The 17,732-nt window shown below is 35.9% G+C and overlaps 1 protein-coding gene across 6 annotated transcripts in view; it reads right to left on the reverse strand.

The window, feature by feature from the left end:
- Positions 1 to 17,732, reverse strand: part of MEF2A (myocyte enhancer factor 2A) — a 117,828-nt gene that overhangs the window by 51,313 nt on the left and 48,783 nt on the right. For all 6 annotated transcript variants that reach the window (XM_080914113.1, XM_080914115.1, XM_080914112.1 and 3 more), the window contains 2 exons: positions 16,350 to 16,540; positions 3,773 to 3,976 (listed from right to left, as the gene is read on the reverse strand). In XM_080914113.1, coding sequence (XP_080770239.1) covers positions 3,773 to 3,976; positions 16,350 to 16,403 — 258 coding nt within the window. In that variant the 5' untranslated portion in view covers positions 16,404 to 16,540. The remainder of the gene's footprint in view (positions 1 to 3,772; positions 3,977 to 16,349; positions 16,541 to 17,732) is intronic.

Below are 17,732 nucleotides of genomic sequence, written 5' to 3' on the forward strand. Positions count from 1 at the left end.
AGGATGGCCTTGTCAGGCATCAATGAGAAGAGAGACCCTTGGCCCTGTGAAGGCTCAATACCCCAGTGGAGGGGAATGCCAGGGAGGGTAGTGGGTGGGTGGGGGAACACTCTCATAGAGGCAGGGGGAGGATGAGTAGGATAGGGGGATTCCAGAGGAGAAACCGGGAAAGGGTATAACATTTGAAATGTAAGTAAAGAAATTATCCAAAAAAAAAAAAATCCAATATAAAAGAAATGTAAATATGTAAAATATTCAATAAAAAAATGGAAGAGGTGGTAAGCAAAACAAACAAAAAAGAAATAAAATCCCCAAATTAATTTAAAATGTGTAAATCTGTCAATTAAAAACATAAAAAACTTAACTAATATTTTTCATTTTAAATTAAAATATTAGGACTAATTATAAAACACAGACATATGAGATAAGGAAGAATTATTAAATTCTACAAGTTTCTAATATCTGTAGTTAAATAAGACCAAAAATACCAACTACTCTTACGTAAAATAATTGATGCCAGATACTTGAGATTTTCACATTGGCTGATGCTCACCCTGTGCAACATTAACTGTGTCCTGCTCTCAGAAGGCATATTTTACTCCACTAACTTAGTGCACACAATCTTGCACAGCAGTGTCCCCATCCTTCTTTTCATAGCAATATCAAAAAAGCCTGTACATTAAGGATGCAACAGAACAGAATTCATCTAAAGTAGATTATTTACAAATGTTTATACCTGTTTATTCACCCACATGATGAATGAGGCCAAGGAATCCAAAGCCTCATTAGAAACTTGTTAGAAGTTTATTCACGTAAAATCTTAAATCACAGCTCTAATTCAGTGGTTTATAAAAGCATAGTATTCTTGTGGTTCAAATTACAAATTTCTAAATAATAACTCCCTGCAGAGCCCGCAGCACAGACGTTTTAGACATGAATAAATGAACACTAAAAGGGGTTGCCCCATACCTACAACTGCATAAAAGGGATCAAGGATGACAACTACACACGTACTTTCAAGTTTTCCTCACGTGAGATACGTGAAAAGTTCTTTGAGTCTGCTCATTAGAAGCTCTTCTTGTTACCTATACACTTGACTCTGGCCCACAGTAACCCTTACAGATGCTCACTATGATCGCAGAGCACCTAGACACCTCTAGGGAGAACACACTACCTCATCTTTTCAAGTGAAAGAAGGCCTGTTCAGATGTAAAATCCAAACCTGTCAGGCAGGCCTCCTTTCACTTACAAAGACAATTAAGACTAACTTGGTAAGGCTTTAATATACAAAAAGTAAGGCTAGGGCTATAGCTCAGTTGGTTAAGTGTTTACCTAGCAATAGTGAGGCTCTGCGCTTGATTCCCAGTAACATAAAAACTGGGTATGGGGAGATACACCAATAATCTCAGCACTCTCGATGAAGGCAGAAGAAACAGTCATTTTCCACCTAGTTGGATGGAAGTCAGACTACAATACATTAAGACCTTATCTAAAAGGAGACAAAGAATAAATCTCACAAATTAAAAAAAAAAAATCCTTAAGGTTTTCCTACCACAAAAAAAAAAAAAAGAAAAGAAAAGAAAGAAAAAAAGAAGAAAAAGAAAATGGATAGGGCTGGAGACAACTTAAAGGGCAAGACTACTTGTTACTCTTACAACAAGGACTTGAGTTTGGGACCAAGCAGTTACATGGTACCTTAGAACCTTGGACACATGTGGTGCATAAACTTAGGCAAGCACACTAAACTTAGGCAAGCACACAAATATGCACAAATTAAAAAAAAACAATTAAAAAAATCCCAATGGGTAATTGCCTTCATATTTTTCATACTGAAAAGTTGAACATACTGAAGCAGAATGGAACATACAAGGCTTCTAAAAAGGTTTGGGGTTTACTTTCTTACACTTTGACTGCTGACCACAACAGAGATGAAGACTGGGGTAGTTTGAAATCTCTGAGAGGCTTAAACCAGATTATATTCTTCACATTCTCTAAAGAAGTTAGCTTTAGGTTGTGTGAAGCACCCTCAGTTTCCAGAGCCAAGCACACACTGCGGCAATGAAAGTGTGGAGTGGTTAGGGTTAGGAGGGTGCTGGCTTTCGTCCACGGGACTAACCAGCACACCTACTTGCTCACAGTTCCACTCCTGTGCTCAGAGGAAGGTTGTGGAGCTTTTGATAAAACTTATACATGTTAAAAATGAAAAGCCATTGGAAACATATTAGGGATGTTTTCCATTTCAAGTAAATTTAGATATAAAGTCTCTGGTAAAACTAAAATGATTTACTTTATCATAGTATAACACAAAATGTGCTAATGCAGTCTAATAGGGAAAATATATTCTGTGTTGCAAATAAGTTCTTAGAACATATGTGCTAAACAACAGGAATTGTCAAATGACATAAACATACCTCTATTAAAGAGTGTTCCAAAAGATAGGTTCATGTCAAAATTATTAACAAAAGCATAGAAAAAATTCTTTAAACCCATTTCATAGTAGGCTTAAAGTAGCACTCCTTAAATAAAACTGGGTAAATTGATCATGGTTATAAATATGTCATGCTTTTCCTTCTTAACTGAACAATTCATTAGTAACCATAAAGTATAATATAAGAAGAATTTTTCCAACAACAAACTAAATCACTGTCCAAAAAACAACCCAAAATGCAGAAAGACTCAGAAAAATTAAATGTATTTTTCATAACTATATTATTATAATATATTATATACATTAAGATGATAGTTATAAAGTGTGTTCATCTGCAGATTTAAATATAAACTCACAATGCATTTATTCTCATACATTCACTTCTGTGTCATCTTTACATGGTCTCAGTACATTCCCCAAGAAAATGTTTAATGTACAGAATTTCTTTCTAGTAGTTATATTGATAACTAAGTCAATAAAAGTATCTTTAAAGCAATGAAAACATTCCCAAAAATTGAAATAAAGAAAAGCCTCTAAATATAAAGAATAACCATAAAAATACCCAAATGTTGTAAAGTTGATTTAAAACATCAAAAGATGTTCAAAGAACTTGGGTGAGGTGGCTTACAATTATACTCAAAGCATTTGTGAAGCAGAGGAAAGAAGACAGTTCAAGATCAGCCTAAGTTGTATAGTGAATCTCTGCCTTATGAAAGGAAGAAAGGAAGGAAGGAAGGAAGAAAGGAAGGAAGGAAGGAAGGAAGGAAGGAAGGAAGGAAGGAAGGAAGGAAGGAAGGAGGGAGGGAGAGAGGAAGGGAGGGAGGGAGGGAGGGAGGGAGGGAGGGAGGGAGGGAGGGAGGGAAGGAAGCAAACAAAATAAAATCAAACATAAAACCTCTTGTTTTGTTTTAAACTTAATTAGGTTAACAAAACTATGAAAGATACTAAATAGAATGTGGTCAAATAAGACAGGACAAGCTCTTACACATAAGGCACTGTTAAAAATTTGTTCCCCTTTCATTATGTTTAATGTGAGTTATTACAAATATACATTATAGTGAAATAACAGAGATGTATTAAAGTTACCGGCATTGTTTTTAAGCAAAAAAGTAATTGCTGATAAAATAAATTATACCACTTAAACATTAGCTTTGTATGGTAGAGATCTTAGTTCATTCTGTTTGAATAAATAGACGTTTTACAGCCAAACTGAGACAACAAATAGCAACTCTTAAGTCCTTCTATAAAATAGTTCTGTTTGAGAAATACAAAGCAATGTGAGAGTTAATGTTACTTCTTAAGTTAAGTACTATTTATAATTCACTCGTTATGAATATGTGTTACCTCAACAATGTCCGAGTTCGTCCTGCTCTCGTGCGGCTCGTTGTACTCCGTGTACTTGAGCAGCACCTTGTCCATGTCGGTGCTGGCGTACTGGAACAGCTTGTTGGAGCTGTTGAAGATGATGAGCGCGATCTCGCAGTCACACAGCACGCTCAGTTCATAGGCCTTCTTCATCAGCCCGAACTTCCGCTTTGTAAAAGTAACCTAGACAAAGAAACAAAATTTTAATTAAAAGCTTAGTTGTACTTGAAATTAAGTCTCTTTAATGAGTTCTTCTTTATACTGAGCCAGATTTCAAAGGTCAAACATTCCTAGCTTCATGCCCCACACAAACCTCCCCCCTCCATTTTGCCCAAAGGCTCTGGAAAAGAGGTATTATTTTATCCTTGGCTGTGGCTATACTACAGAAGGCAAGGAAATAGCTGACGAGTGGTCCTTAAATTTCACTCTAAATTGGTACCATCAGAAACCACCAACCCTCCTAGATCTGTTTCTAACTGGTTAAGTAAAACCACTAATCAAACTTAAGCTATGCTTCGTTTCCCTGGTAAGCCTTCTTAATGTCTCCACTAAAATTCAGTCTAAAACCAGCCAGATTATCTGATGCCATCCATCTTCCTTTCCCATTACTCTAATTAAAATCTGCTAACTGAGGCAGTTCTGAGACCAATTTTTTCATGGTTTTTGCTTTGTTTTGGGGATTTAATGTTTATTTTACCATTATCACACTTGATATAGTTCACTTTTCATTTGGATAACTATTTGTATACTGGACTTGGAATGATACAAAGTCTGTAGACATTACATTTACATACTTTTACAATACACTTTCCCATAATTTATCTCTTCACTTTACATCCCAATAGTAGCCCCCCCACCCTTCTGTCCTCCCAGTCCTGCCCATAACAATCCCTTATTCTAAAAGTTCCTGGAAGAGAAGTTCCCCCCCCCTCCACAGTACTTTTCCCTTTAAAATGCTCAGCTATTTTAAAGCTTCTATCATGAAATCACACCATCCAATGACCCTCCCAGTGCAAGGATGAAGTGACACATAGTCCTGTCACTATTCCTCAAGAAGTGCCACCTGACTGCCTTTCCAGTCCTGCTCCCACACTGGACTCCAACCACCCCAAACGCTTGTCACCCAGTTTTGCATCCTCAGCACTACCACCAATGATCACAGCACCTAAAATTCTCAATCTCTCAAGTTCACTCTGATGACTTCTTTTCTACCTTCTTTACTTTTGTGTCAGCTCTGCAGACATTGTTTTGCCTTTCAAGCCCTCAGATCTAGTCACCTTACCAGCATGTTAATGTAGGTCAAGGAACACTCATCCAAAATGCTCAGAACTAAACCATCTTTAACATTTGAGGCTTTTCTGTATTTCTGAAATGTGTGCGTGCTAACAATGAATTATCCTAAAGATACCCAATATGCTGTTTCAGTGCGCTAGGACCTCGTCCTAGACATATCATTCATACATACCCCAAGCATCCAATTTTAATGCAATTTCTCACATTATTTTTAGTGTACCTACATTTTGAAAACACCCCCTAAGTGAGTTGTATGAGATTTTCCACTGTGGTACTGTGTCAGAACCCAAAAAGTTTCAAATTTTGAAGACATTTGGAATTCAGATTAGAGATGCATAACTATCTCTTCTCACATGCATCCTTTCCTCTTCTCTCATTAGCACACTTGCCTGACATAGTGCCAGGCAAGAACTGACTATCCAAACATATATCAATTGTCTCTGAACCGACACATACATCTCATGCGATGATGCCTAACCCTCCTAACTCCATGTCTGTCAGAATCATCTTCTTGTCTCCCACTACTTCGTTTTCTTCCAAATCTACTTCACACAGGGGGAGAAAAGCCCCACCTCAGAATTCTGTCCCCATATATAGCAATTTTTAGTTGCTTCATCCACACTTAACTTTTCCTTCTCTTAACTTTGCCCTTACTAATATCTAACCCTACTCATTCTTGCATGCTTTTTTCTTATGCTATGATTGTATTTTGCTCTGCTAAATAAAATACTATAATCTTGTAAATGTACTCTGGGATCTCTTCCAATCCTAACCATCTCTACTTTAAAATAAAAACACCGAAAAGAAATGTCTGGTTTCTAGTTGACTTCAGTTTCACACAACATACTCTCTTCTTAACCATTAGAATAAGACCCCCCAGTTCCCAAATTTCACTAAGACTGTTCTCAATACCATCATCGGTAGTCTCAAATTTGTATCATTAAAGTCAATGATCATTGGTTATCTTACTTTCCACCACAGCAATGTCTGACAAAACCGACCATGCTCTTTAAACATTTCTATCCCAGCTGTTTATGAACTAAACTCATTGCTTCCTCTCAGCCTTTACCTACCTCCTCTTCAGACCTCATGCATTTAGGTGCCTATAGGCTTTCAACTAGGGGTCCTTTCCCTTTTATCCGCACACATTTTGACTAGTGGTATTATGTACCATGATTTTTAAAGCAAGAAATAAGCTCTTTCCAGTCTTATCTGGTTCAGTAAATGTATTCTCATCTATTCAAACAACAAAACCGATTTACATTATGCTGACTACTATTTAATACTCCACACCACCAGCAAACTGTTGACTTCACCTCTGACACAGACCTGGTGTCTTCCCTTATCCATGTATACCGCCACACCTCTCATCTATGCTGTCCATGTAGTCATTATTACATTTCCCAACTCATCCAGTAGCTGACAACCTGTTTAAGTGGGAGCTTGGTGTTCCTCATTGCAGTGTAAATAACATCAAAGTCACTCAGTATGCAGTAAAAACAATCTATTCTCTAGGTCCTTATATAACTTTATTGCATCCATCCATCTCCCTTTTACTACTGAATGACCTTGGCCTGACTTTGCATATACATGTGTTCCTTATCAATGCTTATAAAGTTCCTACTTTAGGAACTTCATTATGTTCCCTATCTGAGGAATATGCATTAAAGCACATCTCCAGTATGGCTGCTTCCTTTACCTTTAAAAAAAAAAAAACATAATATGCATTTACCCTGTTGCTCACATGGCAGTTTTCCTCTTCTGTCATATACATATGTTTGTATAAACATATAAGGAATTTTATTCTCTTACAAAACTATCATGAAGGCATATTTCATATTGGTATAATTACTTGCTCATTTTAATCTTTGTTAATGATAGGCATAAATAATAATCTCTTCAGTATGTGTACCAATTTATAACAACTTGGCAATCTGTTTGAGATTTCCTTTCTTTATAAAGTTACTTATATTTTATCATTTTCCTATTATATAACTTATCCTTTATCTATCTAAAAATTCTTATCCAGATAAACTTATTGCTTTACTAAACTGCCTTAATTTTTTCATTTAAGTATTAACTTATTGTACTATTGTCATTAAAAAGATTTTTTTGTTGTTGATTCTTTTTCACCTGGATCTTATAATGCAGCTCTGGCTGGCCTGGAATTCACTTTGTAGGCCAGGCTACCCTCCAACTCACAGACACTAAAAGCATGTACCATCATGCCCAGCTCATTTTTAGTTTTTATTAGACTTATGAGTGCAGATTTTTAAAATCCTGGCATAACATTTATACCATTATTAAACACACTATTTCACAAATAGTAAAGAGCATTGTATGTGGTATTGAAATAGTTCATTTTAAATTACTTATGTCTTGATTACCTAGATATAGCTACAATGAAGTTTTGAACTCCACAGATACTTTGAAAATCAGCGATTAATATCATAGTGTTTAGGATAAGTAATGTGTCTTCAAATTATGCACTGGGGAAGCTTAACACACAATTCTTTAAATGTTCATAATCAATACAGAGAATAGTTTCTATTGCTCTTTTTTACTGTGTATTGTGGAGGAAAGTGTGTATGTGCATGTGTGTGTTGGCATATTACACATGGGTTTACACATGTATGGGGGCCAGAGGTCAGTGTCGAGTATCCTCTTTTGTACATTTCCATCTCTTTTAAAAGATTTGTGTTTAATTATATGCACGTATGAGTGTCTGTGTGGTAGTATGTGCACATAAATGAAGTGCCTGGGAACCAGATGAGGGTGTCAGAACCTGTGGGTCTGAAGTTACAGGTTACTGTGAATTGCCCAAAGTGAGTGCCAAGAACAAGCTCAGGCTCTCTGCAAAAGAAGTGCATGCTCTTAACCACTGAGCCATTTTCTCCAGCCACCTCCACTACCTTGTTTGAGTGCACGCCATATGTATGCAGGTGTCCACAGAGGCCAGAAAAGGGTACTGTATCCTTTGGAGTTGGAAATGCAAACAGTTTGTAAGCTGTTTGGTGATGGTGTTTGTAAGAGCACAAGCACTGGTAACACTAAGTCATCTCTCCAGTCCTTCCATTTTATTCAAGTCAGTGTAATCACCAACTGGCTAGTGTGGCTGGCTAGCAAGCTCTACAGACGGTAAGCCTGTTTCTGCTCCACCATCACAGAGGGTGGGGTGTTACAGGAACTACCATCTCATAACCGACTTCTCTATGGATGCTGAGGATCAGAGTGTTGGTCCTCGTGGCTGAGCAGCAAGCACTGTACTCACTTGGCCATCTCAGCCTCTCTGCTCTTCCCAAAAGTGCATCTTCAAAAGCACTTCTTTGAAGTTACAAATCACAAATGGTTGATGCTAAAGGAAGGAGTTGGCGAATCAGAGAACTTAGCATATAACAATCTCCTCTTCATTATTCCAACATATTCCAACCATAGTAAGCTTAGATGATGCCTTCTCAGCAATCAGTTTTTTTTAATGTTTCAAAAATGGCACCAAAGTTGATGAATTGAAAATTAATGTTAATATAGTACTTGTAAGCCTTCTAAATGCAGACTTCATTTTACCTGAAACACCGAGTCTATTTTTAACATTAGACAGTAATTTTAGGGGTAAGAGGCACAACAATTTCTCCCAAATCTCCCATCTCTGATTATGCATGCTCTCCTCTGTTATCAATGTTCCCTGGCAGAAGAGTACATTTATCCTATCAGATTCACTCAAACTCCATGGCTTACAGTCCTCGGGTTTCGATATATATATATAGCAGGCATTGCACATTTATATTATCAGAGAAAGTATTTTTACTAAAACGACTCAATGATAATCAATTATTTGGATCTGCTGCAGTTTATTACTCCATTCATGCATGGAAGAACACACTAGTGTTTTTCTGATTTTGGCAATTAAAAATACAGCTGCTGAAAGCACGTATGTGCCAGTGTGCATAAAACTGAGTTTCCAACGCTGCTAGCTAAACAACAAGAAACAAAGTTTGTTAGTTGATCCTATGTTAAATAGTTTAGTCTTGTAACAAAGTGTCAGAAGCATGGTGAACTCAGATCCCAAATTTGCTGAAGCCTGAATGTAGACAAGTCTTAAAGTTATAAACTCCAGAAGAGCCAAAAGAACACTGAAAAACAAGAACAAAGTGCTTTAATACGTAAAATAAGCCTCTAATAATTAGGGCTAGGTGGCATTGACCAAAGGACATGCCAAAAGACATGGGACAGCAAAGAGAAATAGAACCATAGACACACAGTCACATGGTCTTTTACAAAGAAGTTAAAAACACTGAGTAAAGAAGCTTTAAAACAGACCATGCTCAAACAACTTTATATTTAGAAATAAACTCAGTTATAGACCTTATGCCTACAAAAAAAATTAACTTAAAATGGATGCAAGACCTAAATATAAAATGTGAGTTTACAAGGCTCATGAATGAAATGGGGTTTAGTATGACCCTTTACATTTCTTCTTCAAAAGGCAGGGTGCAGGCCAGCCTGGATTCTGACAGAAACTTAGACATAAACCTAGAACTCCAGACCCCCACAAACCCTCACCTCAGCTTCCTGAGCTGCAGTTACACAGTTGCACCTGTCACCACACCTGGCCTCATCAATAACTTGTTACTTTTAGCCTTGTTCGCAACAAAACCCAAAATATGAAGACATTTAACTTAATTTTACTGAAATTTGAGGCTTCCGTTCTCTCTCTCTCTCTCTCTCTCTCTCTCTCTCTCTCTCTCTCTCTCTCTCTCTCTCTCTGTGTGTGTGTGTGTGTGTGTGTCCTGTAAGAAAATAAAAAAAAAAACCAAAGATACATTTGGTAAACAATACCTCACACATTATCCAACATACGTAAAACACTAAAACTCAATAATAAGAAAATTTTAAAAATCTGATTTTCAAAGATGGACAAAAGATATAATAAACAGGCAACTTACCACACAAAGGAGATACACAGAAAATTAGCATATGAGAGAGACAGGAGAGCATATAGGTGAACACTATTATACAAATGTATCTTTATGCTGATTTGTTCAGAACTTTAAAATACCATATACTTATCTCCTTAGGAACTCTTAAGTGCTGCTCTAGACTAGACTAATGAACACTGCATTAGCTACTGACGAGCCAGGATTTCTTCTGTCATAGAAAGCCACTGAGGACACGGTTGTTCCTCACAGGCATACGATCACTACTACAATGTACCTCCAAGTTATAGCTGTGGTATGTTTGTGCAAAAGAAGAACAACAATAAAAATAATGCTATTTGTTTCACTTTCTCTGTAAAGTGAAAAACGTAAAGACAGTAGAATAGCTTAACAATTATCATTAAGATAAGGTATCAGCTTTCCTTTCTTTTGGTAATGCATCTGAATAGCTACACATCTAGGAATAAATATTTTTCTCTTAATTTCACAGATCTTAATATTCTCAAAGTCATTTTATGGTCTTACGTTTCTCAAGTACAGAAAGTATAATCTATGATCACTTAAATATCTCATTGGCCAATGAACTTCTACCTAACTAAAAAATTTAAGTAGCTAATATAATGTACTGTTTGACAGACTGAATATGTAAATTCTGCCATATAGCCAAACCACTTTTTATGTAATATCTCTCAATATCTATCTTAAAGATATTTTAGTTTTTTAAACATACTTTAGTTTTCTACTAAATATAAAACACAGAATATTGTTGTTGTTGCTGTTGTTTTAAAGATTTCAAAATCTTGGGCCCATAGGCAAATCACACAATCTAAGTGCAATCCCAAGACACCACAATGAAGGAGAGAATTCCTAGAAGTTGCCTCCTGAATTCTATCTGTACACAGTCCTGCACATGCCAGCATTTTCACACACACAGATATAAACACACATACTAATGAATAACTTCTAAAATATGTATGTAAATTTTATCAACAAGTTGGTATATTTGTTTATAGATACATTTTAGGAACAACAAGAAAACAACAAGAACAAAGAATAAGGGAGACTGAGCACAGTTTAACACTACAGAAACCTAAAGTTCAGACCACAAAGAACTTCTAAGAAATGTTCCTCTGTAACTGATACCTGTCACAGAAATAGTACTTGCCCACTTTTAAGGAAGTAACGTTTACTCGCACATACAGCAGCTATCTGAACAGTAGGAAGTGGACAGCACACGCGTGATCTTTGCTATGAGCATGATGAACAAGCAGCTGAACTGAAGGAATGAGTCAGATTACAAAAAGCAAAAGCCAGGAGAAACTACCACACCAGCATGTGAGAAAGTAAAGCCATCCAGATACAAGAGTAAAATAATATGCTTTCAGTGAGTGCACATTAAGGAAAAAAGTGAATAAGTAATTATCTTTGTACGGAAAAGATGAACAGGTCTATGGAAAAATTACAGACTAAATATCTCATTTTCTTTTACAAAAAAAGTATCTGTAGCAAATATGGCAGGACTGACAAGACTTCCAAATAATGAACACAGAAATCTTTGTGCCAGTTTTTTCTATATCCGACCTCTGAAAAAAAAAAATTTAGTGTTTTTCCTCTTATGTCTATGAAGGTATCTGCATCTCAATAAGCAGAAATACATATCAAGTATTAGAAGAAGAAGCAGGTGATCTCAAGCAAGGTTATTAGCTAACATTCATATGAAAAAGAACTATGCTTTTATAAATAGTACTTAGCAACAGAACTACAGAAAACACTAATTTAGGGGTTAGTGAGATGCTAGCAAAGGCACTTTCCATGCTAATCTAAGAACCTGAGTTCAATCCCTACAACCCACATAACGTGGAAGAAGAAAAACAACTCTACAAAGTTGTCCCCTGGCCTCCACAAGTGTGCTGTACCTCAAAAACAAATTATACACTCACTCAAAGTAATAATAATAAATAAAATTTTAAAAAAGAAGATTTGGAGAACTATGTTTTTGTTTTGTTTTTTTAAAGATTTATTGATTTTATGTATATGAGTATACTATTGCTGTCTTCAGACCTTCCACAAGAGGGCATCAGATCCCATTACAGATGGTTGTGAGCCACAGTGTTTGCTGGGAGTTGAACTCAGGTCCTCTGGAAGAACAGTCACTGCTTTTAACCACTAAGCAGTCTCACCAGCCCCCACCCCCACCCCCCAGCTATGTTTTTAAAAGCAAATATCTAGAAATAAGTAAAATAATGTCTAAGGTCCACATATTCAAAAGTATCATGCCCTATGGATAGAACTAATAAAAATCAAATGAAAAGTAAGAATGTTCACAGTTGATAAGACCTAATATTATAAAGTCTTGTGTCCCTAAATGGATGCACATATTTAGTGGGGAAAACTCCTGAGTCCAGGAAGGTTCCTGATTGGTTGCCTTTGTGCAAACATTGACTTGACAGTTTCATTTGGAAAAAGAAAGGGAAAGACAGCCAGCTTATTCTGCAGAAATACAATGGCAGCCAACTATGCTACCAGATAGCAAATTACAGTGACTGCAATAGTGTAGAACTGAGCAAGGATATACAAATAAGCAAATGCAGCAAAATACAGGGTCCAGAAATAAACCCACAAATACATTTTATTTTACTCAAAATCAGGCAGGAGAGAAATGCAATGAATTATACAGGGTCACTGAATACCCAATAAGAAAAATAATAATTTTCCTACATTTCAACTCAAACATAAATTCCAAATGAATAATAAAACCAAAACATGAAAAGTGAAACAAACTCCTCTAGAAGAAAGCAGAGAATAATTTCTTAGCCTCATTTGGAGGTCGGAGGAGGGAGTGCAGTTACCCATAAATGTTTGACCAAAGAACAGTCCACCTGGAGAGGTAACGTGATCTTCACCAGGCAGACACCAGGGGTGAGAAAACAGAAGACACTTGTCTAGACAGCCAATTCAGCTCGATCAACCGTGGTGATTAAATGGTGTGACATGTAACAGTCCAACTGTCCTTATAATTTAAACAAAATCTCTTCACTGCCTTTGGCAAATGAAAGTTCTGAAATACGATATAAACAGCATCAGCAACAATAAAAAGAACAGAAAGGTAACCCTAGCAGAACCTAAAATGCTATCCCATGCTCATAGTCTAAGCAGCTGAGGAGACTAAAGTAGAAGGGTCACTCGAACCCACTTATGAAACCAGCTTGGGTACCTTAGTAAGACTGTCCCTTTAATACGTGTGTGTGTGTGTGTGTGTGTGTGTGAGAGAGAGAGAGAGAGAGAGAGAGAGAGAGAGAGAGAGAGAGAGAGAGAGAGAGAGATTGTTACTCTTCGCTGTCAACGTGACTGCACCTGGCATTAACCCTAAGTCAAACTGCATGAATTCACAGAGAATTTGGCAGCACACATCAGATGTGTGTGTTCAAGCCATACAATGCCCCAGCACTGAGAAGGGAGAGAAAATGCAAAGTCCTACTCCTAACCCACAGACTGTTTGAAACTAGTTTCTGGGAAGAGAAAACCAGTTTTCTCCAGTGGAGCTATCGTTGGTATTATCAACTACACTCCTAGGCAGACCCTATATTCAGACACAGCTGGCCAATATAAACTAAATAAAATGAACTCCATGTTTTCATGTGTGCTGAGATTGAAGTGTTTTTATTGTTATTTTTGTCTTATTGGTTTGTTGTTATGTGTGTTTGTTCAAATTTGTTTTTTAAAAAAAGGAAGCTCTGTCCACCATCAAAAAAGCTAACCAGACAAAACCTCTCTAACTCAATTACTGTAGGAGATATATGACCAAATAAATATTCATGTGCACAAAATAAGAATGAAGTGAACTCTTCATGATAGTATGAAAGTAGAAAAAAATGTCTATTTAAGACAGATAAATACAAATCCATAAATTATGTTATATTTTATACACTGATAAAAATATATAAATAAGCTGACACACATTTACATGCAAAAGCAACAGTCATGAATGTTACAAGTATAGAACTGCTCAAAAGAACACATACTGTACAAATAAATAGGAACAGCATGCGTATTTACTCTCCAGTGTCGAAGACTAGTTTAAGTGACTTCCCTTGGGGCTGGAGACTAGGAGACAGGGTATGTCACAGATTTTCCAGACTTTGAGTATAGTTTAATTCACACTTAGAATTCAAAACTCTACCTGCTACTAGCTTTTCTATTGTATTTTCCTAGATTATCTCATTATAAATTACAGACTCCTACATAAACTCTCCCTGATATCTGATCACATTTTTATATGCTATATACTTAAATCTTCTAGAGAGAATAAATATCTATATTTTAATGATTTTCCAGAATATAATTTAGACCCTTAAAAGTATACTTAATTTGGGTAAACTAGAAACTATTTTCCTTTATATGGAAGTAAAAATTTTAAACTCTGATTTCACTTTTTGAAAAGTAGTAAGATACCATTTTAGTTTATGACAGATGTACCTATGCCAAATTTAATCTAAAAAACAAATTGCCCAATTATATCTTCTCTCCTTTCTTTGCAGAGAGAAAAAGGGAAGAAAGGAGGAAGTTATTTACTTGTAATATGTATGTAAAATATTGGCTAGAATGTTAAAAATATCTTTTTCCTCCTCAAATGAGATGCCTTTTAATCATACATAAAAATTATTTGCGTTTATAACATAAGCCAACTGGAAAACAAAATTTGATATATTATACTTTCTCTAGAAGCAACTGGTCAAGAATGCATTTATTCTACAAAACAATGGATACTTTATTTTCATCTCAATTCAATATTCAGCCACAGTAGTAACAGGACTTATAAGATGTCAAAATTATTACTTCAGTGATGGTTTTGTACAGTTTATCATATTCATCCCCTCCATGACTCCTCCCAAATCTTCCCTCCCTCCCTTCCTGCTCAACTTTATCTTTTTTCAGACAGTCATCCTCTCAGCTTATCCCTACTACAGAGCTGTCTAAATAGGCACAGTCTCTTTCCCTTTAAACATTCAGTCTTCAACACACATAGAGGTCTAACTACCTGTGCCCAGCTTAACCATGGGTATTCATGAGATGAGAGCTAGGAAATTCTATGCTATTTTTCACCTTGCACACAAGGCTTACTTAATATTTATACCTCTGTGCTCGTAAAGCAGATACTCCTTCCTCTACATGCCACCATCTTCACATGTTGATATGTGATATTCCTTGGACTCGTTCTTTCCAATGACAGGATAGTTATTTTAACCTCCTCTATTTTGTCAACCATCCTAATGTACTATAGCAGTCTTTATGAACTGAAACTTACTTCAAGCTGGACTGAACTGGACTCTGGTGATGACTCCCATTAACACCCACTACACTGCACCCCTGCCCCTCACTGAGCTGTGTTTACAGTTCTATCTGCATTCAGCTAAACTTCTACACTGACATTATGAAAGCACATCTGAGTGCTGTGCAGATCTTCCTGAGCTTGCAGAAGCTGTTCTTCAAACCTCTGACATACTTCCCAGGTAACATCTCTCCCTACTGCACATGCTTTGAACATGAGGAATGAGCAGCTTACTCTAACAGTCTCTGAAATTCTTTTTTCTTCTTTTCTCTATATCAAAAAGAAAGTTGACTTTTCTTAAAACTACAGACATCAAATATTAAGAGCCTATGGGCCAGACCAACTACTCAATATAGAAACTATGCAAATGAACAGGCATGAGGGTGCTAGTAGCGCAGGCCGCCAGTTTTAGAAACAGATTGTCAATCAGTTTTAAATACAACCATTGGACTTTTCATGGATCAGAATCATACTGAAATTATCCTGAATTTCAAAAACTTGCTGACACTGGTCCTGCAAATTTATCAGTTAGAGCTGACATGATATATATAAGTACTTAAGAAATATGTGAGCTAATACAGCTTCAACTATGTTTATTTCTTCTCAATTAACCATGGAATGTAAGTGAATAGAAAGCATTCACCAGTAATTGTAAATCTGCACAGTCCTAAGTATAATAAGAGTTGATATTCTGACAACACTCACAAAGGACTAGCAAAAGTGAGTCATGTTCCAGAGACTAAGCACTGTATGTAAACTACACAAGTAAAAACAGAAGGATTACAGTGACTTTACTTTTCTACTGCATACATGAAAAAATATACTTGAAGGTTTCTTTAAAGTATATGACAGAAAAAGACAATTTTATATCTAACATTTCACATTTATTCTGGAACTTTAAACACTTAAGAGTTGAAATTAAATTTAAGAAAGATTTGACCATTCTATGCTATGTTTTAAAAATATGATGAAAAATTAAATAAATTAAAAATTGATTTACCTGTCGGTTTCTCTCATCCATTATGCGTGTGATTTGTATTTTCTTTCGCCCCATTTTCAGTCACCTTTTTTCCCTTATAGTCCAAATAATGAATCCAGAAACTAATTCTCTTCAATATCCTAATGCATCGTATAGAGCTCCTATTATTTAATCCTCTGGTCCAAGGCTGCTGCGGAAATTGTCTTAAAAATCTAAAAGAAAACACAAATTAGAAAATTTCAATTCTGTACAACTTGTAAATCATTAAATGCTATACAAATTTCAAATCTGCTTTTATGCTAACACAGTAAACATTCTTAGGCTATAATTTTTATCTACAGAAATAGAGTGAGCAGGTTGAAGTCTTAATGACTTTATACTCTAAAAGTTCTCCTGGATCTACTGGTGCCTTTATCTCTAAGTAAAAGCAGCTGGTGTTTGAAATTTTTTACAATGTACATAATAATAACAACAACAACAACAACAACAGCAGCCAATGTTGCTGAGATTTTTTTTTTTACATCCAGGCATTTTTCTAAGTATACAAAAATCCTCATTCATTCTTATCTAGAATCTCATGGTTACACTTTATTATCTCCATTTGTAAATATGAGGACTAGAAATACAGAGACACAGAAGGAAATAAGTAATGTGCCAAAGGTCATCCAGTAAAGGGACAAACACTGGAATAAGATTTCTGTTGTATGTTGTCAACAACATATACTATTCTTGATGGCTCCTGATGATCTTAATACAAAAGATAATGAATATGAATGGCTCCAATTTGCCCTTATAAATTCGTCTAAATCAGTGTACTCTACAGCTAAAATTTTAATACTATTCATTAATCTACAAAGATTCTACTACATAAACTTTACATTATTATACATCTAAGTGAATATTATTTCTTTGGCCATTGAATGAGAACCTCCTTATCTGTTAAGATTCAGTTGAAATACCACCTTCTTGATAAAATTAAGACCAATTCTACTTGTTAAAAGAAACTATAAGTTATTGGAGGGGGGGTTGAATATGAATGTGTAAATTCTTGAGACCAAATCTTTGATATTACATATACTATTAAATGGCCATTTTTATAATATGGCTATAAAACTTCAACTTTATCATGCAAATTGAGGCCGTGTAAAACGTGAATGTTTGTAAGCAATGGTTCTTCACTTCCTGACATTAGTGCACCACTGCTCACTAATCTTCCCATGCTCATCATTTTGCTTTTTTAACTTACACAATTATAACATATCCTACAATGACAACTTACTAGCTCACTCTGTAGACCAGGCTGGCCTCAAACTCACAGAGATCCACCCGCCTCTGCCTCCAGAGTACTAGAATTAAAGGATTGTGCCTCCACCACCACCAGCAGGTTAGCTTCTACTAATGTCA

Source organism: Micromys minutus (assembly GCF_963924665.1).
Source record: "Micromys minutus genome assembly, chromosome: 3".
Taxonomy (NCBI): domain Eukaryota; kingdom Metazoa; phylum Chordata; class Mammalia; order Rodentia; family Muridae; genus Micromys; species Micromys minutus.